The sequence below is a fragment of the Salvia hispanica genome, chromosome 6 (genome assembly GCF_029641045.1).
Source record: "Salvia hispanica isolate PSC_SH4W2 chromosome 6, Shi_PSC_v1, whole genome shotgun sequence".
Classification (NCBI taxonomy): Eukaryota; Viridiplantae; Streptophyta; class Magnoliopsida; order Lamiales; family Lamiaceae; genus Salvia; species Salvia hispanica.
Window position 1 is genome coordinate 14,259,686 of NC_142697.1, and position 25,066 is coordinate 14,284,751.

At 36.1% G+C, this 25,066-nt stretch overlaps 2 protein-coding genes across 2 annotated transcripts; both read right to left on the reverse strand.

Annotated features, from left to right (window-relative positions):
* Positions 1-250: 250 nt before the first annotated feature.
* LOC125203674 (Mitochondrial glycoprotein family protein) lies at positions 251-2,183 on the reverse strand. The gene is made up of 3 exons (XM_048102076.2): positions 1,989-2,183; positions 1,216-1,553; positions 251-801 (listed from the first exon to the last, which is right to left on the reverse strand). Exons 1-3 carry the CDS (start codon positions 2,133-2,135, stop codon positions 621-623), a joined length of 666 nt encoding a protein of 221 aa, XP_047958033.1. The 5' UTR covers positions 2,136-2,183; the 3' UTR covers positions 251-620.
* A 1,614-nt stretch (positions 2,184-3,797) lies between these two features.
* LOC125205491 (uncharacterized) lies at positions 3,798-11,309 on the reverse strand. The gene is made up of 9 exons (XM_048104465.2): positions 10,914-11,309; positions 10,182-10,282; positions 8,839-8,960; positions 7,919-8,117; positions 7,514-7,816; positions 7,334-7,432; positions 6,539-7,231; positions 5,811-6,226; positions 3,798-5,729 (listed from the first exon to the last, which is right to left on the reverse strand). The coding sequence occupies exons 1-9, from the start codon at positions 11,203-11,205 to the stop codon at positions 4,151-4,153; spliced, it is 3,804 nt and encodes a 1,267-aa protein (XP_047960422.1). The 5' UTR covers positions 11,206-11,309; the 3' UTR covers positions 3,798-4,150.
* Positions 11,310-25,066: the final 13,757 nt, after the last annotated feature.

Here is a 25,066-nt window from a genome sequence, read left to right on the forward strand (position 1 = left end):
AGTATATGTGTGAACTATATATTGTGTGTATGCACAATTCTTTCAAATTTAATTTTTAATAATCAATTCAATTTCCTAATGGATTTGGAATTGTAAAAATATATTTTTTTCAACTCCAATTCCAAATTATATTTCTACAATCCAAACGAACCCTATGATCTTCGGTATTATGATAAGTCTTAATGATTTTATTCTCATATTGAATGGACATCATATATTCACAAAGAAACAATAAAATAACACTATCATCTGACACAGCACACTTTAACATTTTGCACATTAATATTGGAATTTAAAAAGTCAGCGCTAACAGTTCCACTCACGAAACATGATGTGATATAGTAGTATACACATCAAGTCATCAACCAAATACTAATATCTTGTTAATTGAGCACCCACACTATCACAGAAATCAGAACAGTTATATGAATATGCTACTGCCATATGCCAACCAGAGAGAAATTATACCTTCAAATCAAAATGATTTTGATACCAAAGAAATACTACTACTGACTAGGTCCACTTCAAAAGATAAAGAGCTAGCTAGCTACCCATAATATATTTTCTTTTCGGATTTGGCGTAAATTGACAATAAGTTGAGAAGACCACTGATAAATTCTTTATGACGGTAGGGCTTGGTGGCTGTCATTGACAAAAGTGCCAACAGTTTTGAACCATCGCAGGAGATTGCGGTGATCCTTCACATAAAGCCAAGCTTGCAGAAATGGAAATAGGCTCTCGTTTATTCCACGCTCTTCAATATAGCTATGGAGAGCATCTCGAATCTTTTCATCTACATCTCTGTCAATTGATCAAAAAATGCACTCATCAATTGAGAAACTGTTCATGAAAATGATACGAGTGTCATAATGCAAATCCACTTCTAGCATGATAAAATTCCAAACCATCAGTTCTATAAAAAGCTACCACCATATAAAAATTCATGTATCTAAAAATAGTATTTGTCTCATCAGACAATTCAAGTGTATTAACAATTTAAGATACCAATTACCAAGTCTAAGTGAAGTGACAAATTTATGTTATGATACCCTGACATCATGTCACTTTCTTATCACTACAATTCATATTCAGAATCTAATCTTTGGGTATTTGCAGATAACTCAAATCTAAGTGGCTAATGGTAAAAGCTTGTAACTCATCCCTGATATCACAACAGATAAAAGCTTGTAACATGTAGGGAGAAAATTCACTTACTCAAAGACTGGACCATGATATTTAGATGGAACTGCAAGGAAGCCTCCAGACTCTGCTTTTGGTCTGAGTGAAACAGAATGAATCCCAAGAGCATCTGGATACATTCCACAAAGTAAATGCAGAGAATCTTGCTGCCCTGGCTTAGCAATGTCAACATGAACAAATAACTGATTAATGTTGTCATTGCCATAATCATCAGCAGAACCTCCTGGAATGATGTCAACCATTCTCATAACTGATACATTGACCACCTCATCTCCAAACACGCGCCTGAGAACAGGGCCCCCAGTATCAAGTGCCCCCTTTACAACTTGGTATGGAGAAGGTGGGCTAATCTTCTGAGAAATATGAAAATCTAACTAGAATAAGTAAGCCAAAAAGGTATCTACAGGTGAACATCATCTCATGAAGAAGTTTAGCAGGATTTCAGAAAAACACAAACAGTCCAATAGAATAGATTTCAGATCCATCTGCTTACAAGCATGAAAGAATAATGTCCTGATCCATTATGCATTTAAAAAGTAATTTGTGGATAAGCCAATGCACTTCATAACCCTCATAGGTAGTTCCCAGCCGATTCAACACTAACTGGAACACAAAATAAATGTATACCTACAACACCTCGTCTTTCTGATTTAATTCTATCTAACTGTAACTTGAGGCTATATTGTAAAGTAAAAATGTTAAGGAAAAAATGAAGTGAATGTAGGATTCGTCGTATTCAATCAGCAATAATTAGCAGGAACACGAAAGTAGAGAGAAAAATTGGGTACCGGAGGTGGAGTCATCTTGGAGACCTCGAGATAGTGGTCTTTGAGGGAGCGAAGAATGATTGAATTGACAGTGTACGACGCCGTCGACGAAAACGGTCGCGACACTAGTCGCTGCGCGGCGCACACTAGACCCTTCCTCCATCTCATCGCGCCGCAATCGCTCACAAATGCCCTACCCTGCTGCCTGCTGCTTTAAATCTTAGAAAACCTTTACACTTCTCGAACGACGCCGTGTCGCACTTCCAATTTTTCACAATGAGCAGTTAGTTACTTCCTCCGTCCCGCTTTAGCAGTTCCATTGACTTTTCTGCACTTATTTTGTAAAAATGATAATAAATAGTTAAAGTGGAGATATAATAAAGTAAAAAAGAGAATAATGTAGATAAGACTCTTCTCTATATTATTCTCTTTTTACTTTATTATTTCTCCACTTTAACTATTTATTATCATTTTTACAAAACGAGTGCAGAAAAGTCAATAGGACTGCTAAAGCGGGACGGAGGGAGTATTAAAATAACATATTTGATGCATAAAAATGAAACTTAGATCTTTATTTCGTATCGTTTTTTTATTTCGTGACAAAAATGACTCTGAGTACCAAATATATGATATTTGGGCCATGAAGAATAATTTTAGAAATTTAAATTAAATAGTAATACTACCAAACATGTGATTTCTCTTTCTTCTTCTTTCTTTTTTCTTCTTCATCAGTTTCTATTTCTTCTTCTTTATCTTCCTTTATTCTTTCTTTTTTCTACTTCGGTTTCTATTTCTTCTTCGTTCTATTTTCCATTTCTTTTTTTTAGTGTGATATAATGAGCTCGAAATAATGGGTTATGTTTTTTGAAGCTAAAGATCGTATGAAGATGAAACCTTTTAATTTATCTTTATTTCTCTTATTACTAAGATTTTTCTAAAAAAAAATCAAATATCATGAAGAAGAAGGATACACATACCATGGTGTTCTATAAATAAATGTTTGAATAATGAAATTTAATATCACACAAGTTTTTTTTAAAAAAATCATGATCCACTATTACATCTACTAATGTTTAACTAAAAATTTTTACAAAAATGAAATTGTGATATATTGAACAATATTTTACTTTTATTTTTAAAAAATTAAAAATTTTGCCTACAAATTGTGCACACCAATTAAATAAAGAAGAAATGAATTAGGAAAGAAGAATAGAAGAAAAAGAAACAATATTTTTATGATATCATTTTAGGTCATTTATTATGTATGTCTAAAAATGTCCTCCATGGAAAAAATATAAAAATGTGTTTCTAGGTATCATTTTTATGCAAAAGTGAAATATTAGGTAGGACATGTAGTACACTCTTAAATAAATACTCCATCAGTCCCCAAATAGTATAAACTTTGGGTTTGTCACGGGCTTTAATGCATTATTGGTAAAGTAAGAGGGACAGATAGAGTTTTTTAAGTATTGTTAGTGAGAATGAGTATCACCTCATTAGAGAGAAGAGATTTTTCAAAATTAGAATGTTCATATTATTTGAGGACGGATAAAAAGGAAAATAGTGCATACTCTTCATGGACGGGGAAGTAAGAAATAATATTGTCAAACTAAAATCACTAAATAACCGTGTGCTCGAACAAACTTACTTACCCATTAAAAAATATCGCTTAATCAGCAATTCGTGTTATTTTCTAGTAATATTATAAGAATAATTTTTCGTAAAGAATTGGCGAACCTGGAATGTCATTCATAGATGTAGTGCAATTAAGAATTCTAGATAGTATAAGCGATCTCGTACGTGCATATTACATATGCATCACATCAATAATGAAGAAGAATATGAAACATATACGGTATATTCCAATTTGGGTAAGTATTTACTGTCACATCCACAAAATATAGAACATGGGAAGGGTTTGGCTTATAGGCTGACAACTGAGTATTTTTCCATTATGGTACACTCGAAGCCAAGTCAATTACACAATTACAAGGCTCAACACATGAAAGCTTACCACCACTATTCCTACAACGGACAAACTGTAACACTATTTGCCTATCAAAATTTTGCTATACTACTAACAAGAAAAAAACAGATCTATTACCAGCTGATTGACTCATTATATTGACTGGGGATTTAATAAAATCCAACCACTAACCTCATTAATACCATTGTTTACATCTTCACTTCTTCCGATTCTTCAATCTACTAACTTTCACAATCTTCCGCTTTGACTTGTCACCTCCCGCGCTTCCCAGTGAAAAGCTGCCTCCAGCATTGAATTCTAGACTGCCTGATGCCTGGAAGGAAGAAGGGCTCTGTAAGGGTACTTGATTTTGCTGGCTGTTGAACATGAACAGATTGTTTTGTGGTGGAGCAACTGATCCAAATGCAAAGGTAGGTGTGGCAGGGGAAGCAGATGCTTGGCCAAATACAGGAGTAGGTGAAGATGACGGCACTGGATCCTCAGCCATGCTGTCTTCTGCATTCATCTTATCGTTATTCCCAGGAGAGGCTGCAAAACCACCACCAACTGGCGACTTACCAAGCACAGGCGGAGACGGGGAAGCAGATGCACTAGTGAATGAGAAAATCAGACCCGACGAGGTACCACTGGATGAATTGAAAGCCATGGGTGGTGCAGCATTTGCAGAAGCAGAGAATAAAAATCCTGAGGACTGGGGAGAGGCAGAAGGTGGAGAACCAAATAATGGGGAATTTTTGCTTTGCCAACCAGAACCAAAGACATTAGAAGCCATACTAGTGGAGCTAGTTGTATTAATCGCTTCTGAAGAAACTGTGGTACCACCAAAACCGAATACTGGTGGGGCAGTAGCACTGTTTGAACAGACTGTAGTGGTTGAAGAAGATGAACCAAAACTGAATGGGCTAGAAGTTGCACTAGCACTGGAGCTAACAGTAGATCCTTCTGAAACAGCAGCCGAAGTTGCACCGAATTTGAATAAACTCGGTGTTGGCCCAACATCAGGGACAAGAGAGGTGGTATTTGATGTGGAAGTCGATGAACTAAAACCAATACTGATGCTCGGAGTTGGCACTGAACCAAGATAAGAGTCAGTATTCATGTTATGTGCTGGAACTAATGCAGATGGAACAGACTCTGGTGATGTGCCCTGTGAGATGGTACCAGCACCAAAAACTGGAGATTTGGTGGCAATAGCAAAGTTGGAATTTTGAAGACTGCTTCCCATTGAATTACTTAAAGAAGAACCAAGCTTAAAAATGCTATTAGTAGAGCCAGTTGTTGCTGCTGCAACAGTAGAATATGAGTTACTTGAGGTGCCAGAACTTGGATTTATGTCTATTTTGGCTCTCTGATCTGCTGTCTCTGAGACGCTAGTTTCTGGTGCTACTGATACTGTAGTTGGCGGATCTACGGAAGAAACAAATTTGAAAAGAGGTCCACCAGAACCTAGAGATTTTTCTGCACCTCCAAAAATGCTTCCACTAGAGGGGACTGCTTTGCTGGTACTGCCACCAGTGGAGAGAAAGTTAGCAGAACTGGTCAAAGAGGTAAACAGGGGAGCACTACCCGTGGATGTCGAATGCATATCACCAAAAGAAGCTGCAGGAAAAGATAGTGGAGAAGATCTTGAAACAAGTGGCCCAGTTAATGCCACAGAAGAACCATCATCACATTTTCCATTAGTATCTACCACTTTTCCAGGCTTCATATGAAATCCTGTCTCTGAATCAAAAGTTCTGACTTCAGAGCCAACTGATATCAAAGTATTGGCCAAGCTGAACATGCATTTAAAATATTAAGATGGAAGACAATCGCAAAAACTTGACACTTGATGTAAACCATACAAAACAACTAACCTGCTTGATCTTTCAGCGGATTCAGCCCTTTTGGTGGATCCAGAAGGAAATGAAGGAGAATTATCAGCAGCTTTAGAGCTGAAGCTGAACAAATTAGAACTATTCGCTTCCTTAGCCTTATCAAATGCAGGAACTGATGAAGCAAGAATTTGAGATTGTGAAGTAGCAGCATTTTTTCCTTCTGATGCAGGGATGGCAATGACACCAGTCCCCTTTTCAAATGTGACTGCCCCAGAGGTAAGTTCGCTTGTACTCCTCGAACTAAGTCCCGTAGATGAGTTATCTTCCGACTGGAGAGTTGTTTTGGCATCTCCAGCAGGTTTGGTGTGCAAGTACTCAAAAGGCCCTTTATTATTATTGGATAAAGACTTTGATGAAGGTCCATTGCGCTCTGCATCAGCAAGCTCCAAGGAACCCTAGAAAATTCCACCACAACAAATACATTGGCAAGATACAGCGATGGATATATAAGAGAGAACTATTAAACTAGTTACTTAATTGTATTGATAGATATTTAGTGAAAAGATGTAAGACAATCAGACAATATACAAGATGTGTACAAGCCAGCTCTGAATAGAGCCAGCAGATTACAATCTTCAGAAAATAAAATATACTGCACCAGCTTTAGTACTGTAAACAAATGCAACCATTGACAAATATAATTTATATATGGAGAAGACAGATATATATGGCATGCATCCATAAAACTAGAGCTAAACAATGTGTACCTCTTCTGTCCTCATCCTTAAAGCTCTCTTCTTTTGAGGTAGGGATGATCCATTCTTCATAACAGAATCACCAGCTCCAAGGCCAGAAGTAGAAGCCTTCAAGGACACTGCAGAATCATTGTTCAGAACAGAGTTCCATCTGCCAGAAGGAATAAAGGAATCATTGGGATTATTCCCTTCTGTTTTCCCTTGCTGTCGGGGAGAAGACTCGTGAACATCAGGCAGTGTGTTCTGATTCACAGACTTAAGATCATCCTGGGCGTTCAATAGCAACTTTGAAGTGCCTACATCCTCCATGCTGCAGAGGGCCTGTCCGGGGAGCCTACACGAGAACAACTTTAAAGATGAGTTCTCCTGCATTGCCACTAACTTTGACACTGGAGATTTTTCCTTTGGGCTGATCTTTTCAAGTTGCTGCAATATTTTGGCAGCAACTTCTTTAGACTTGGAAGGAATATGAGCATAACTGGTTCTTGGGACACTCTCATTCTCATTTTCTCCACTATTTTTCAAGGTCTTGTTCCTTTCTTCCCCATTCATTTGAGGCTTCTGCTTTGCATGCGAGCCAACTCCCACTCCATGAGCATTGTGATGAAATCTAGATGCCAATAAATCGGATTTCTGTCTGATTCTGCGAATAGGACCAACAGAGCCAATCTCAGCATCCAACACTGAACTTCTACGCTTTAAGGTCTGGCAAGCAAAATAGGAACCATGAGAACAGCTGACAACATCTTACAAGAATAGTAAAAATCCGATCTTAAAAATTAAAAAGAAGTCATTATCCACACTTACCCCCAGCTGCAAGTCAAATTTTCCATCATTCTCCAGTGGAGAAAGGGATGACGTTGATGTTGATGGCCCAGCAAAACCACTACTGTTGATTCCACTTCTCTGAAACGAACAGAGTATTATGGAAGAGAGAGCCATAGAAACGTAAAAGAATTATTTTGTAATAAAATAGTATAGGTGAACCTTCGATATAGAAGTTGGATTAACTCTTGAGTATGGAGTGCGAGCCATGGTGTAGATAGCCGATCTGCCTCGGGGTCGTGGGGTTATATAAACATTTTCTGCAGCACTCAAGCCAACAGAACTTCTCCTAGCCAGTGACACAATAGGTGACTTTGGAGGATTAAGTGTATCAGCAAGCCACCGTGTGCCATCGTTACCAAGTTGATTGCACATTCCTAGCAATGATGGAGAAACTTGTGACGTCCTACTTCCCATGTAAGACTTAGCAAGTTCAGCTGGAGAAACAATATCATTCTCAAGCACCTGATGACATTTAATTGGGTAATAATAATTTATTCAGCTCTTGAAAATTGGGAGGACCAAAATAAAAGTGGACATGACTAGATCTGACACAGTTTATCTTACTTTTGAATTGTTTATAGGAGTAAGTACTATAGCCGATGACTCAATCCCATCATTCTTGTTTCCTTCTGATATACCGCTTCCAAATTCTTTTTGCCTGCTAGAATCTAAAACAGACACTACATTGATTTGGCTTGCATCCCCAGGAGACACTTCTGCAGCTCGTGACTGCAAAAGTTCTGCCAGATAGGAAATCTCAGACCTGCATAAACCAACGAGGAAGTGGTCAATGTAATGACACATTAATTATAATGTCCAACCTTTGATGAAACTCACCATCTGGGATTAATTATTATACGCATACACAGTATCAACAGAAAACAGAGTAACACATCAGGCAACACGAACATTAGAAATTGGATGTTAAAATCGTGAAATCGAAAGGAGTGTTTCATATTAATGTACAAACAAAAAATATCAACAATTGCTCGACTACAGCAATTGATATTGATATCAACTATCAATTGTCAAAATATGTCCAAGGAATACAGTGTCGTAATGGTGTCATAAAATGAGCAGTAAAATAATACTCCTTCTGTCCAACAAAAATAGCCTCATCTTTTCATTTCCGTCTGTCCACCAAAATTAGTCCCATACTAAAAATGAAAAGTTACTCCCAATTTATTACTCACATTTTATCTTTCTCTCCTTCTTTGTCCACACTTTCCCTTTCTCTCTCCTACTTTACCCACTCTATCTCTTTCTCTCTCATAGTTTACCAATTTTGCATCAAGAGTGAACATACAAAATGCATGTCAGAAGATCGATTTACTAATGTATGAAAACAAGTATGCAAGAGCAAGAGCATACTGGAAGATACTAGAATGAAATATGGTTAGTGAACTACCATAAAGTAGAAAGCTCATGTATCAAAACATTGAGTCGCATAAGTATAAATGAGGGCATCCATTAAAGAACTTTACCTAGTGAAGGTCTTTTGCTTCAACAAATGCTCAAGCTCAGTGACTGTGACTCCATGGCTGCTAGAATTATTTATTGGCTGGCTGCACTGACCAATTCTGGGCTCTTGTTCATCTCTATGACTCTTCAATAAAAAAGCAAAAGTATCAATCAATTGTTGCACATTCTGAAAGACAAAAGCATTAGATAGGATATACTAGAACAGGATTAATTCAAAATGGAAAATTTGGCTGATTTTGGCAAGGCACCAGCCACTAGTATTAAGCCAACACCTCACATAAGAGCCAAAAGACTATAATACTATATGATGTCAAATGGATAAAACTTTAACAGCTGAACCTATCAACAAAACCGTAGTGGTTATCCAGAAATTGAATAAAAATTTACACCCTCCATCCCACAATAGATGTCACACTTGTGGGACGGCACAGATCTTAGGAGGATTTGTTTTGTGTGTTAGGTGGAAAGAGAAAATATTAATATTTATATTATTGTGAGAGAGAACTTTTTCTAAAAAAACATCTTTAGTGGGACAAACTATAAAGGAAAGTGAGACAACTTTTATGGGACGGAGGGAGTGTACAACTTTGTGGAACTTGATCAGTCGAGAATTCTATGCATTCATTCACCTCACTATTAAACACCACTGAGGTCAAATTGCTAAGAAAGTTGGCACTTTAATTTGAGACTAAAGCAAATACAGTACTAATCTTTTAATCTACTACATAAAGAAAGATACCATTATGAATTTATCCAGCTGAGCACTAAAAACAATAAATGATGCAGCCAACCTTATGTTAACACCTACAGATAAGTAAGCATTTATTCAACAAAATTTTCTAAATGTTTATGGATACATCGAGTGCAGATTGATGCTAAATTTTCCAATATTTTTATGCAGATCTGAGTAACATGGTATATTTTCAATAAACATTTACCAATGAGGACTAATACCTCGGGAACATTAAGTTATCTACATCAAATTAAAAGTGGCCTTAAGAGAAATCTAATCTGGTAAGCATGAATGTACTTTAGAATACTTCTCAGTCTACCTTATTAACAATAAGACATCAACTAATCAACTAAAGGAAATATAACAAAACATCAAACTGTCCCTAAAAGTACACATACAAGTGCTAATCCACAAAAGTTATGAACTATTTTAAACTCGGAAAAATTTATCATTCTTCCTGAAGTCACACTATCACTACACCCCACAGTATTTTTAATTAACAATTACAGGTTGAAACTTTTCTGTATACAGTAATACAACACAATGGAGCGATCCAAACATATATCAGCACAAGATAAATCTAAGGAAAATGAAATCCATGCAAAATCTTACATTAAGACATGTCCCTTGATCCCCATCACTCTCTTGGGAATTTGACTCTGATAAACCATCTTGAGAATTTGACTCTGGTAAACCATCTTGAGCATTTGACTCTGGTAAACCATTAGACGACGCATGTTAAGAAATCATACAAAGAACTAGTCAATTATATCAGAAAACAGATAAATTGTGAGATATCACAGCTCAAGTGGTCCAGTGCTCATGCTAAGAAATGCTATTGCCACAAGAACACGTGATATCTAGCACATTAGACCAAAATGCAAAAAGTAGACATTATAAGACAGTAACAGCTGCAATGAAGTTCATCCGTAAACTTGGCAAAGAATCTCGAGATAATGCAACTCTATTTACACCTGATGTTTTAGTACAAAAAACAAAGAATTGACTAAAAAAAACACAATTACTAGCTGGAGGCTGATTCAAAGAAGATGAGTACATTATTATTGATGATGCGAACATAATAAACCAGCTTCAACACACAAAGCATTCCAGCCGATGAATCAGTTTACAGCTTTAGATACAAAAAAGTACACAATTCAATGCCAATTTTGGAACATTTTCCGGAATTTGATGTCCAATTAATATGAACATCCCATATCCCGTCCCTAAATCAGATACTAAATTGAAAGAGCACAAAAGTAACATGAAATCGACAAACTTGGCCAATGGAACCCATAAAAGAAACCAATCACACACTCTGAGAAACCAGAATAAGCATATCACCTGGTGGCTGAGGAGGGGGCAGCGGAGGGAGGCGTCTACGAAAGACAGAACCGAAAAAGCGGTCAGCACCATATGATATGAGCTTAGAGGCGGGCTCCACGACCAGCTTCGTTAACCAGCTGCCACTACCGTTGCTATTAGTGTTGTTATCACGAAAGGCGGTGGGAGGGCGGTCGTACGGCGTCGCTTGTCGACGAAAAGGCTTCTTCCGGAACTTCCCTCCGACTCCTCTACCGCCGTACGAAGATGCGGTGGCATTAGCGGTCACTCCGGCTTCTTCCGGCGTCGACATTGTCGTCCGATTTCGAAATTTAGCGTTCAGGGAGAAAAAGGAGAAAGCTAGGGTTTTATTCTGGGAGTGGACAGAGAAAGCGATGCTTGAATCTAAAAACACAAAAATAATGCTAATAATAATTGGCACCAGTAATATTTTACTACTCCACTATACTTAAAAAAAAATAGAAATACTCCACCACTATACTACTGCTCTACAACGTATGAAGAGTGAGTTTAGTGGGACAATTTGGTTGTCAAATTTCAACCAATAAATATTGAAATATTTTTCTTTTTAGTTGACAATCGGGCCTAGTACCCATAACTCAAATAACTCAAATTATATAAAATGAGAGAAAAAAAAGTGTGTATATATATATGAAATGTGATCAATTGTTACTTAATATTTATTTCCTACCTAAGATCAATCTTTAGCTATATCATATTTAGAAATTTAGTAGTGGAAATAATGATAAGTGAATTATATTTAAAACTAAAAACATTATTAAATAAAATAAAAAAGATAATAATGTCAATTCTTACGTGTATGGTAGTTAAAACTAACCACTTCATCTCTCCTTAAAATTATCTCAAAACTTTAAATTTACATAACTCTTTCGATTTAAATTATTTTTCGCAATAAATATACCAAATAAATGTAGCAATTTATAAGGATTCCAACGAAATCTCAATTGCATATATTCCGACGATGATCGGATGATAAATATTTATAATTTTTATGTCAATTTTTGTAAATGTTGATAACCAATTTTATATCAACAAATACATCAAAAAATTTAAATATAATGCATGTACAGTATCAATAAAACTGTGTTGATATTTCATGTACTTATGTTGAAATGCATGTCATTGTGTTGATATTTTTAATACATTATGTTGATATTAGAAAAACCAAGAATATTATACTAATTATTTTACAACTTGACGATCTTACCCCTTTATTGATATTTTATGACCTATTTATTGAAATTCGTGAGATTTAATCTCATCCACTCATTTTAGCGTCTAGTTGTGTAGGATTGGTCTTAGTTGACAACATACCACCATTCTTGGGACGTCTTATCTCTCTATGGGCGCATGAGATTGGATTTAAAGAACGGAGTTCGACTTGCATGGTTATGTACAATATATTGCATATCAGGGGTACTTTAAGTTGACAACTTACCACCATTTTTGGTTTAGTTGATTACATTTTTGGTATCGATTATTTGCTTGTGAAGGAATTGGTTTGTGCTTTTTTTGTTAAAAATTTTGTGCAGATTATTTGATTTCAATTTGTATTTGATGATAGTTTGTTGTGTTGATTATTCATGCTATATGTTTAATCGGTTTGTTACTTGTTTGGTTGCATTACTAGGGTTAATTTATTGTATTGTTGCTCTCGATTATTTGCTTGTTGAGGATTTGGTCTATTCAGTTTTTTGTCGCAATTTATAACGGTTCAAGTGATTGCATTTTTTGTTTAATGATATTGTTTGGTAACTATCATTTAATGCTCTGCTTTGCAAGCGATTTGTTATAATTTTTTGTTGCATTTTTCTGCTAGAATGATGGCTTACTTTTTCCTGATTTTGTGCTAGCACGATTGCCTATTTAGTTGTTGTTAACATAGACTGTTTTGTTGTATAAGCTATAAATCGATTTTAATGAATTTTCAAGATTATTAATGTGATAGATATTGCATTTTTTGCCATAAAATTTGATTGATTCAATATTGGGTGTGATTTGATTGTTGTGCATTGAGTCATGATTTATTACTTATATTTATATTAATCTGAAGCTGATTAATGTGTTAGTGATTGCATTTTGTTGTTTTATGACTTGTTTGGTTCAATATTGGTTGTGCAATTTATGTGGTTATTGATTTGTATTCTAAAAAGTACATAAGTATTTGTTTTCATGGTGTTGATTGTAATTGTTCAATAAATATGGAATGATCTTTAGTTATAATGGGTAGCAAACAGAAGGCAACAAGAGATCTAGAGGAGGTTGATGAAGAGCAATCAGGCAGTTAGAAGATAATAGTGGTTCTAATAATAAAAACAGACAGAGAAACAGTAAGAAGACAATAGTGGAGGAGTACATGATATGTCGCTTCATGTCTTTCCAGCCTTAAGCATGTGGGACATTTGCCCCTCTTCACCTCCATCCTATAATTATTACAAATTTTCATGTATATATACTCCCTCCGTCCCATGTTACTCGCACTTTTCATTTTAGGCCATAAATTTGATATTAATTTTTTAGTGTAATTAAATTAGAATTTTAAGTGTAATGAGACATCACTTAATAAAGGACTTCTTAACTTAATCTAACATATTAATTAAATACATTAATTCTAACTTAAACTATAAATAGTGTGAGGAGTTTGTGACGACTGTTATGCTGATGATGGGTGACGACTATTATGCTGATGTTGACCTTGATGAATATTTTGGAGTAACATTAGAGACATCGGAGGAGGATGAGGCTGAAGTGGAGGATGATGCTGAGAAGGATGAGGCACAGGAGGCAGCTTGGCGCGAGTCACGCACAAAGACTCGTCATGAGACTGGGGTGGCTTCTGAACGTTTTACTTCTGGGGAGGCAGCTCGTAAGGAGTTTGGGAAAGCTTCCGATATTACTTTCTCCACTAAAGGATTGGCGCGGACTATAACAAAAATTTTTGCTATAAGAACATCCTTGCGTACATCCAAAGGGATAGCTGCAAACAAGTTTATACCAAGTAGTTGCAAGTAGTTTGTGGTTGTTTGTTAAACGTAGACATTTGTGATATTTTACTAAATTTATTTAATTTTTAATCCGTTTTCTACATTTGAATGATTATGCATTTAAATTTATCTTAAATCCAATTAAAAACAATATAATCATAATTAGATATATATTTAAAATTTCAAAATTATTTAATTTTCCACAATTTTTTAAAATGAAATTCATTTTTATAAGTTAATAAAAAACTCATTTGTGATTTTAAAAATTATTAGAACACAACCTCTTTCTTATTACTACAACTAAGCACAAAATCTAGTTTTGCATTACAGTTTTTCAATAGCAATTATATTTGACATTAATTAATTTTCAATACATTCATCACATCACAAATACTGTGGCTGGCAATACAGCATCATGATTAAATGAAACAATTAATTAGCAATACTACTATAAATGAAACATCAAATAGTAGTAAATAATATTCAATTACAAACCAACATCATATAGTAAAAAATAATGTTAACTACAAACCAACATCAAATAGTAGTAAATAATATTTAACTACAAATCACCATCAAACCACAGTAATGTTCAACTACAAACCACAATCAAACCACAAACAAGCACACAGTGCGCCCCGTTGTGCAGTTACGCCTGTCATGCCCTACTTGTCTACAGTTCTTGCAACTCCTCTATCGCCTGGGCTGATCAGGTTATTTTTGTCCATCTGGTTCCGTATCCTTGATTTTCTATATCGACCACGAGAACGAGGAACAAATTGATCTACTGAACACTCCAATGTCCATGGTGGTATCTCCCAATAGTCTGGTATCTAAGTGAACGGAAACCAAAAGAATATTGTTTCACCCAAGTTGATTTCAAATAGTTCTTACTCACGAGGCGTAGAATGTTATCTCATCGATCTCTGGCCAGTGTGAGAACAAGACAACCTCCACATCTGCTATTTCCCACAACTACACAATTTTCTCCAATACTGACCTCAAAAGAGTTTCCACCCTTCCCTTTGGATCGTGCCTCGGATAAGACATCATACATGCCCTCATGGATGTTGACTCGTCTAACCACATGTTTTCGGCCCCTAGCATCATTATCCTTGAATTTGTTATACGCCCATGGTGTCAAATTAGTTTGGCATTGCGCCGCTTCTGTCGATCTTGTCTGGAACCATTTAATTGTTCCCCAGAACGTTAAATCGATACACGCCCTAATGGGTAGATCCCTGGCTCCTTTCAAGACATTGTTATATGCCTATACCATGTTCGTCGTTGTTTCACCCCATCTACGACCTTTGCCGTATGCCATTGTCCATTGTTATGCATCAATACGCCGAAGGTACTCAACTGCCTCTGGACTAACATGACATAGGGAACGTCTTCTCCTAAAATATTTTCTCTCCTGTGTGGCTATCCCCATTTTTCCACACTCGACTCTTCACCCTCACACCCTTGTGATGCTGTAACACATTTTTTCGTACATGTCTAAAGCAAAATCGGTGAATGTCTCGTGGCGGTTGTTCCCATATATCAGACTCCATTGCATTCAATATTCCTGGGTGTCTGTCAGATATGATGCAAACATCTCTATCGTCTTTCATAACATGAAGTTTGATTAACTTCATAAACCAATTCCAACTATCACTTGTTTCATTATCAACAATTGCATAAGCAACATGTAAACACTTATTGTTTGCATCAAACCCAACAGCGCAAAGAAGTTTACCTTTGAGCCTTCCATGCAAATGAGTTTCGTCAACTGTTACCACTGACTTGCAAAGCTGAAAAGCCTTCACACACGGCCCGAATGCCCAAAATACATACTTGAACAACTTTCGTGTCTCGGTACTATGTCTTTCATCATGATTCCACTAAACAATTGTTCCACAGGTGCGCTTCTGCAACTCAATCATATAACTAGACAAATCTTTGAATGATGACTCTCATCCACCAAAAGCAAGCTCTATAGCCTTCCTCCAAGCATACCATGCTTTCTTGTAGGATATTTCAACATGATAATTTTACTTCACATCCTCAATAATGGAGTTAGGTGTATACTCGGGGTCCTTTAGAATATGATGTTTAATACACAAAGCCACCATATCTGATGAAACGTTGGCGTAGCCCCTGGAGTTGGGATTACCTACACAAGTATGTCTACCAGTCCATTGTCTGATTTCCCATTTATGGTTGTGCTTCCTCAATGTTGCTCGGAGTTTCCAAATACAAACTGTTTTCTTCCGTCGTCTCCCCGTCTCTTTCTTCAGATCTTTCAGAGTTTTGCATTCCACATTTCACATTGTTGGTTTACTTTCCACCACGTAGTATTCTTTTGTGGATGACTCCAAATGCCACAAAGTAATAGCAGTCTTCAACTATAGTTTGGTATCAAATTTAGTTCATAACCCAATCCGTGTAGGATTCTTCTCATCCCAAAACCAACTACTAGATTCAGAATCATCATGGTTACTTTCATAGTAATTACCTTCTGTCGTCGGTAGAGTACGAAAATAACGTAACCCTAGATGCTCATACTCCTGCTCACTTCGCTCTTCAGGAACTATTGGGACATACCTACGAGGCACATTCAATGTCTCACAATCAGATGCATCTTGGGTTGCTTCTAATCTTCACTCAATTCAGGTGGGGTTGTTGATTTTTCTGACACAAAGTCATCAGATTCAGAATCGTCACTAACTTCATGTGGAGATAGTCCACCAACCTCAAACTCAGGCCCACCATCCCCAAAACCAGGCCCATCATCCCCAAAATTAGCCGGCTCGTGACTAACTTCATTATGTCCAGATGGTCCATCATCATATTGTACTCTATCTAGAACTTGTGGTTGTGCCCTTCTAGATTGATAGACAACAACCGTATGTGGAGTACGTTGTTGTGCTAACTTAGCTTGATAGTCAACAAATAACTCAATTTGACCTGATTGAATAGTTGTTGCAAACATATCCCTCATATATGCATCGCAAAGTTGAACGCCTACAAAGTTATATCCATTACCCACTTGAATTGCACACTTCCATGTCAAACTAATCATATATTCATTAACATCGATTCCAATGCAATCACGTATTTTGTTAACTAACTCATTGTATGGAACAAACTTATCTAACACAAGGTACACATTTGCCACGGGTGGCTCATAAGACAAACCAATTCCTCCAATTTGTACTATTCTTCCATCCCAAATAAAAGGACACAAATGGATTCTGTTCCATAATCCTGCAATACATACACAACTTTATCTCAAAATTTGAATAATTAAAAATAAACTATATACCAAATGTTAGAAATTAACAATTCAAAAGACACTACATACCAAATCCTAGTAGTTAATAACACACGTTGAACATACAATTTATACCAACAACATAAAATTTAAATTTTAAGCTACAAACCCTAAAATCACAATTTTCACCATAAACTATGAATATAATGCTAAATTAAGAAGAAAGCACGTAACTTATCTTGAGAGAGAAATAATTAGACGAATTTGGGCGATTTATGCAAGAATTAGACGAAAATGTGGCATTCTTGGAAGGGGTTCGCGAGAATAAGGAATGGCGAGTCAGTGAGTTTTCTATCTGCAAGCGCTGCTTTAAAATTCAGTTGAGACACGCATTCTAAGAATGCGTGTTTAAATACGCATTCTAAGAATGCGTGTTGCGAGTTCTGTTCTATTATGTTGCGTGATTTTTAAAAGCAGTTGAGACACGCATTCTAAGAATGCGTGTTTAAATTACTGACACAAGTTTCTCAATTCTGATTTTGAGATATGACCTAAAAGTTTGTGTCATAAATTACTGAATTTTCATTATTTAATTTTACCTAGTCCCTTTTGATTTAACATGCAAAGCTTCTGAATATAAAGTAACATAATTAAGCATGTAAAGATTGTCATAGACACTTAACATATCAGTGCCCACAATACTGAAATTATTTGAAGGAAGAAACTTACTATTTCTGAATGAACAAGAGAAACCAAATTTGTCCAAAACAAAAATAGAAATCAAATTCTGTCTTAAAGACAGTACAATAAAATATCCTTCAAAACCAGAAAAAATTCTGTCTTTATTAACAATCTATAATGCCCAATAGTCTATACTTCCACCGATTTGTCATATTACATTTAGATGTATCTTTCACCATCAATTGACTTTCGGCAGCTCAGACAACCTTGCATTGATAACCTTATGTGAGTAGTAGCATCAGAAAGTACCCACCAAAATATCATTAGGGACTGAAGACAAATTAACTTTAAAACAGACCAAAACAAGAATTGTAACTTCCTTTGTACGTCATACGTGATATTTGTCACAATTCTTCTTTTTATATCCACGTCTACCTCAAAAGAAACAAAAATTATTATCTTTATGTTGTTTATTTTGTGATGAACCCTTATCCATAGTACCATTCTCAATACAGTTTCTCTCAATGCCCTTTACTTTATTTTTTTGAGATATTGACCAGATGTGCAACACAAAATGCACAAGCAAGTCTTTAGAATTTAAGCTTAAGTGAAGCAACGTGAGACATTTTCATAATGTGCTCCCTTATGTTGCCCTTGTCCTTATACTTTATTGAGATTAAGCATGCTTGTCTCAGCCTTAATGTTTTTCGCAAAACGTTCCTTAATTTTTGGCAAGGTATTCACTGGCCTTAATGATATACTTAGATGCAGTGCTTCGAAAGGCTTTTTGTCACGCCCGCATTTTCTAAGGATAGAAAACACGGTTGATCGCGACCAGTGGAGGATTAAAGAAGCAGGGAAGAAAAGGGGAAGAACAAAATATATGTGACCAAGCAAAAGATTAACTAAAGATTTGAAACGACAAATACTGTCTCAACAAACTAACTTCGAAGAATACAATCAAGAGATAAATAATCCAAAGGAAAAGACATAGAAACTAGCGGAAACGTCAAGACATGGGATAATGCCAAGTATGAAGACTCGACAAATCCTACAATTAAACAAGACATAATTTTCCAACGATACTGCTCAACATCCTCCACGTCCATCGCCGCTCATTCTGCACATTAAGAAAACAATATGCAGGGCTGAGTACTTGATGCACTCAGTGGACACATGCCAAAATACAGTTTGTGAAGCCATAACGAGTGATCTTGGGGGTTTTAATTAAAAGAACACAAGTACAGTAAAAATACATTTTCCATAAAATTCGGTTGCGCAACCATTTTCCATCCACATCCACCATCACCATACCATATCTGAACTACATGACAAGGAACGTGGCCACGAACCAAGTCACTAGACCGGCCAACTCCAATGAGATAGCGCACGATCTACTGGGTGTACACTAGTCCGAGCAGGGTTTGCGGCCCTACTAGGACTCGAATTCGTTAACATACATGGCATAGCCACTTCAGATAGGTTTATTCAAACACAAAACATGGCAAGACAAACATTTTTCACCTCCTTTCACATAGTAAAAATATTTAGGACATAGTCCTTATTTAAAACGAAAGCCCACCTCAAACGCTTAACTCCTCAAATCACTTTCCGTTTCCACCGCAAACAATGTGCACAAGTTTACCCTTTTCGAAATAACACGATATGCGAAATTAGACTTTGCAAAGTAAATTAAATTGAAACAATGCATGCATCCTATGTGTGGGTTCAAACTTAGGAAATTCCAGCATTATCATCTCGGGAATTTATAAACAGTCCAACAATTAGTTAATAGAGCATAAATAAATAAACAAATGAGTCTTTTCAATCCAACACTAAGATCTCCGTACTGCCAACCCACTCAACAAATAAGTTGGCCTATTTCTTAATAGATGCCAAGTATATTAAAAAGAATAAAAATTAATTAGGGGCACAAACTAAAACTAAGGATGAAGAATAAGTAATCAAAAACTATATATAGTCCCGTCCCAACACATTTTTATATAAGTACATGCCCAAAATTTGTAGATAAATTAAATGGCCCAAGCCATTTAACAAATGAACTAAAATATACTCCCAACCATCACCAACGTATCTCTCTCCATTTTCATTTCAAACGCAACAACTCTCTCTCTCACTATGTCAAATCTTCACTCTCTGCCTCTAGTAAAACTCACGCTCTCTCACTCTCTATCATTCTTCTACAATTCACAAATCATCTCTCAAATTTGGTGTCTCAATTTAAGAACTAAGAATCCCAAGATTAGAAGCACAAAGCTGACTCCACCGTGGCGCCACTTCCTCTGGCCCCCGCTATCCGCCCGTCATTCCAGGCAGTCAGCTCCTCCATCGGGCAGCGCCGCTACTCACAACCTCTCCGCCTTTTCCCCACATCTAAACCTTTTATTAAATTTCTAATTGTTCGATTTCAACTATTTATGGGTATGCATAAGTATATTCCAAAATTAAGGTTGAAGGTAAGCAAAAGCTAGAAAAGCATTAAAGATCAAAGCTTTATAAAAAACGTATCACTCAACCGTTTCAAGGAAATCAACAAAATCAGTTTTGGTTCTGGTCCGCCAACTATCGTTAATGATATGCTGTGGAAGATTTCTGAAATTAGAGAAATATACCTTCAAAAAGAACTTGCAACTGCAGGATGGATTTGTTTGGAAAAATTTACTGTCTTTCCATCTATTTCTGTCAATCTGTGATATCAAGAAATTGTGCCATGGGATTAAAATGTAGAGATTTGCATTCATATGGAATTGAAGGGGTATACCTTTTGGTAAAGCAGAATTTGACTTTGCTGGAAAAAAGATAATGGGCGATGAAACTTGAACTCACTGTTTTGTGTGAAAAGTTGGGAACTGAAGTGAGGAAGAGTATCTGTCAAGATTTGCATTTGTTGGAGAATGAATAGAGAGTGGAGAGAATTGCGGAAACCGCCGGATAGTTGGAGGAGTGGTAGTTATTTTGGCTGAAATTTGAATTAATGAAGAATTGGGCTTCTCAAAATTGGTCCCAACTAAAAAAATAAATAGGCTAGAACAAGATAGATAAAGGTGATAGGACCAAATATTTGATTTAGAACATTGATTAAATTGTGGTGGTTTATTTTAGTACTTTGGTGTTATTTCAAATACTCGTAAACGAACGTTCAATTTTCCCATCGACGAATCTCACGTCAATTTCGTCGACTACTTTCCCCACACGATTAACCAACAACAATTCAAGCATTCACTATTTCTAATCGCAACCAATCAAACAAAGACGGTATTTTACTCGAGGTCTATCATTCGCTCGTTCTCAAAATAAAATCTTAACGCAAAAAGGTAATAATAAAAGCGGGTGTTACACTTTTGGGATGCTACACTTAATGATCAGTAGACTTACACGATTCGAGTATCCCTACTTCTCGTGGTTTCTCCTGTAATAAGAAATACTATCGTCCTGTAATAAGAAATATTTAGCGCGTAATCCAGATCCATGCAACTCAAAGAATCAAAATATAATCTTTGCGATCCTTAAAATTTGACCCATTCAACAATGACATATTGTTCATGTTGGAAGAAACTGCAGAAGCAGACAACATAATTGTATAGATAACAAAACCAAAATTAATTGTCACGCTCATATCATAAAATTCAAATAAAATTGTAACATCTCGAGGTACCGACACAACATTCATATCAAGTCTTTGGACAGTAATATGAACTTGTAAGTGACAACCTCTTTGTAATGATCAAACACTGACAATAAGATCATGTCAAGTAATGTCCACATTTGGGCATCACAATTACATACACGAAAACTGGATAATTGTCACCTATTTATCACCACATGTATATGTGTATCTCGTGTCAAATATTAATCTTCCTTTTGGACCGACTAATATCCGCGTTAAAATGCACACACACATCACTGTCCTAACATTCGCAATAAAGAAGTCTAGACAAGAGAGGTTACTTTTGCAACGTCTTGCTTCGACTAATCTACTTTGAACATTAGTAAAACATTACGAGGTTTCGAGCACAATATCCACATCAAGTCTTTTGACAGTAATGTGAACTTGCAAGTGACAACCTCCTTATAGTGATCAAACACTGACAATAAAATCATATCAAATAGTGTCCACCTTTGGGCATCACACTACTTACACGAAAAACTGAATAATTGTCACATATTTATCACCAAAGGTGTGTGTGTATCTCGTGTCAAATATTAATCTTCCTGTGGACCGACTAATATCCGCATTAAAATACACACATCAATAAAGGAACATGAGATGCACTAAAATTATTGAATTTAAAACTTTAATTAAATTCTCAAAAGAATTCTTAATTCTCAACTAATTAGCCAATTAATTGAGAGACTTCATGTGAAATAATTATTCAAAATTTTATAATGTAAAGACGTTACAAATAAATAAATGTACATAAATCACATTAAATTGAATAATTAATTCATAATTTAAATTGAATAATAAATTCACTATTCAATTTATTACCATAATTACGAAACAACCGTTTCATTCCTAATTAATCAGCCAAACAAAAAAACTGAACAGCCAAACAATCCATAAAACATAAATCCTAAACTTTATGGATTTCCCTAAATGTACAAGCGCGAAAACAGTAGTGCCAAACAAGAATATACAACTCAGCATAATTCATTACAGAAACTGAATTAACCAAACACATAAACATGAATTTTGAGTTCTCAATTCCGATTAGCCAAATAATACCAACCGAGAAAAACATGGAAGAAAAACTCAATTCATAGTTCACAATTCACAATATGCATACCTAATCAAATATCCATAAATCAAACTTATCCGTGAGTACATATGAATTGAACTTTCAAAACATTCATCCAACCATCTGGTAGACGTGCATAACAATTTGAGCAACCAAGCAAGGAAAACATGAATTGAAAACAATCCATCCATTCTATAATAATGTATATGTGTGTGTATGCATAATCACAAATTCAGCGAAATCAATTTTCCCAAAACTGCCTTTTACATGTATTAAGATTTATGAAGTGAATTCAAAGAGGAAACCATATCTCTATTCATCAAAAAAATCTTGATCCATAAAACATATCGCAAACAGCGGCACAACGACATGAATTGATTTTCACAAGACAACCAAATTAAGTTCATTCACCCCAAATATGCGATATTATGTATTCATAAAATCATTCAAATCATATGTGTGCATATAAAGGTTCATGAACTGAATTCAATCATAATCAATTCACAAAAACATATCATATATGTAAACGAAACCAATTCAATGTTCCCAACAAAAAATCGGTAGTCAGAATTATACTCCCTCCGTTCCATAGTAATAGAGTCATTTTGTCATTTTGCATTTTGGTACGTTCCATAGTAATACAGTCATTTTCCTTTTTAGTAATAGTCAACACATTTTTCCACGTCTACTTTACTTTCTCTTACTTTATTCTCTCTTCATCTCTCTACCTTTTCCATTTTCCACTTTACTCTCCTTTTACTTAATTCACCTAACACAATTTTTCTTAATCTTCGTGCCAAAAAGAAACGCCTCCATTACTATGGAACGGATGGAGTATGATTCTCACAAAATCCTAATTCTCCTTTTTTCCAATTATCAAAGAATCATCAATAGAGTGACTCTGATACCACTTGTTGGAGTAATTGAGTGAACAATTACATAAAGCTCTCTATGATGATTAACCGAGAACTGGCGGAGAAGGAGCATAAATGGTAGAGCGGAAGCATACCTTGATCCATAACGAATTGAAACGCAGAATTGTTGGAATTGCTTTGCAGCGGCTATGGATTTTCCAAACAATCAGAGACGTTCTTCACAATAGTCTGCCGAGAGAATATGAGATATTGAACATTCTTCTGCCGTCTGGGGACCATAACCATAACTTATATTTATAAGTACTATAAGTTCCTTTATTTCCTATTTGGTCCCTCAACAAATAGAAAAGCACAAATTGGTATCTACACTTATTTCCATAACAATTAAATATACTTTAGCCAAAACTTTAATCTTTATAGGATCACTTTAATTGGGCAACTGAAAGATAGCCATACACATTAAACAGTATTTGCATATGGGGGAAACCACTAGACTCAAATGCCTCAAGAAGTTATGTACCGGTGTTCACCAAGTTTCGGTGAGGAGTAACTTTGGGAACCCAACACCGAAGATTTCCAAAATTTGCTTCGTTTTCACGAAGCACGTCACTACTTTCCCGCCATACTTGGCAGCATTGACTGCATGCATCGGAAGTGAGAGAATTGTTCGATGGATTCGAGGGGGCATACCTAAGCAGCCACGAAGGCGCTCATCCTAGAGGCGGTCGCTGACTACGGCCTATGGATTTGGCATGCATTTTTCAGTGCAGACAGATCGAACAACGACTTGAACGTGCCTCCCTCTTCCCCCCTCTTCAACGATGTTTTAAGAGGTTTGGCAATGGTTGATGTGAATCAAATTGATCATCTTTATTCCCATAGCTTTACTTGATTAATGTGGTTTGATACTCGCTAGGAGAGATGGGCTGGAAACATGCTAGGAGATGTCTGCTACAGTGCAGACAAATTGCCCGATTGGGTGTTGCAAACTGATACCCGATATGGCGCTATCTCGAAAGGCAAAGGAATTCTAGAGACGAATCGCCCAGTCAGGCGACTTTGGTCATCATTCCACCGGTCGGGCGCTATCCCGCAAAAGTTGGAGTTCCAAGGGCAAATCGCCGGGTCGGGCGTCTTGTCGCACCAACTGCCGAAATTCAGTTTTTAAGTAGTATTTGGGGGCACTTTTTGGGAGATTATTCAGAATATCAGACACGAAAATAGAGATGGAAAGGAGAGAGAAGAGAAAGAAGATGAGAAAGAAATTTCGGTTATCATTTCGACAAATCAACTGCAAATCTCCATTCCACTCAACGAGAGCATGTTTCCTATGGTTTTTATTGCAAAATTTACCATGTGTTTAGGCTAAACTTTCAATGTTGCTCCAAATTATAATTTAGGCTTCTATGGATGTTTCTACACCATCGAATCCATGTGTTTTGTCACTAACAATGTGTTTGATGTTTATACACTATGTTTTTTACTGATAATATAGTGTTGTTATTTCCTTTGTTATTGTCTCTTTAACATAGCTTGAGAGTTCTTGATTGTTGGTGTGCTATTGAATTTGATT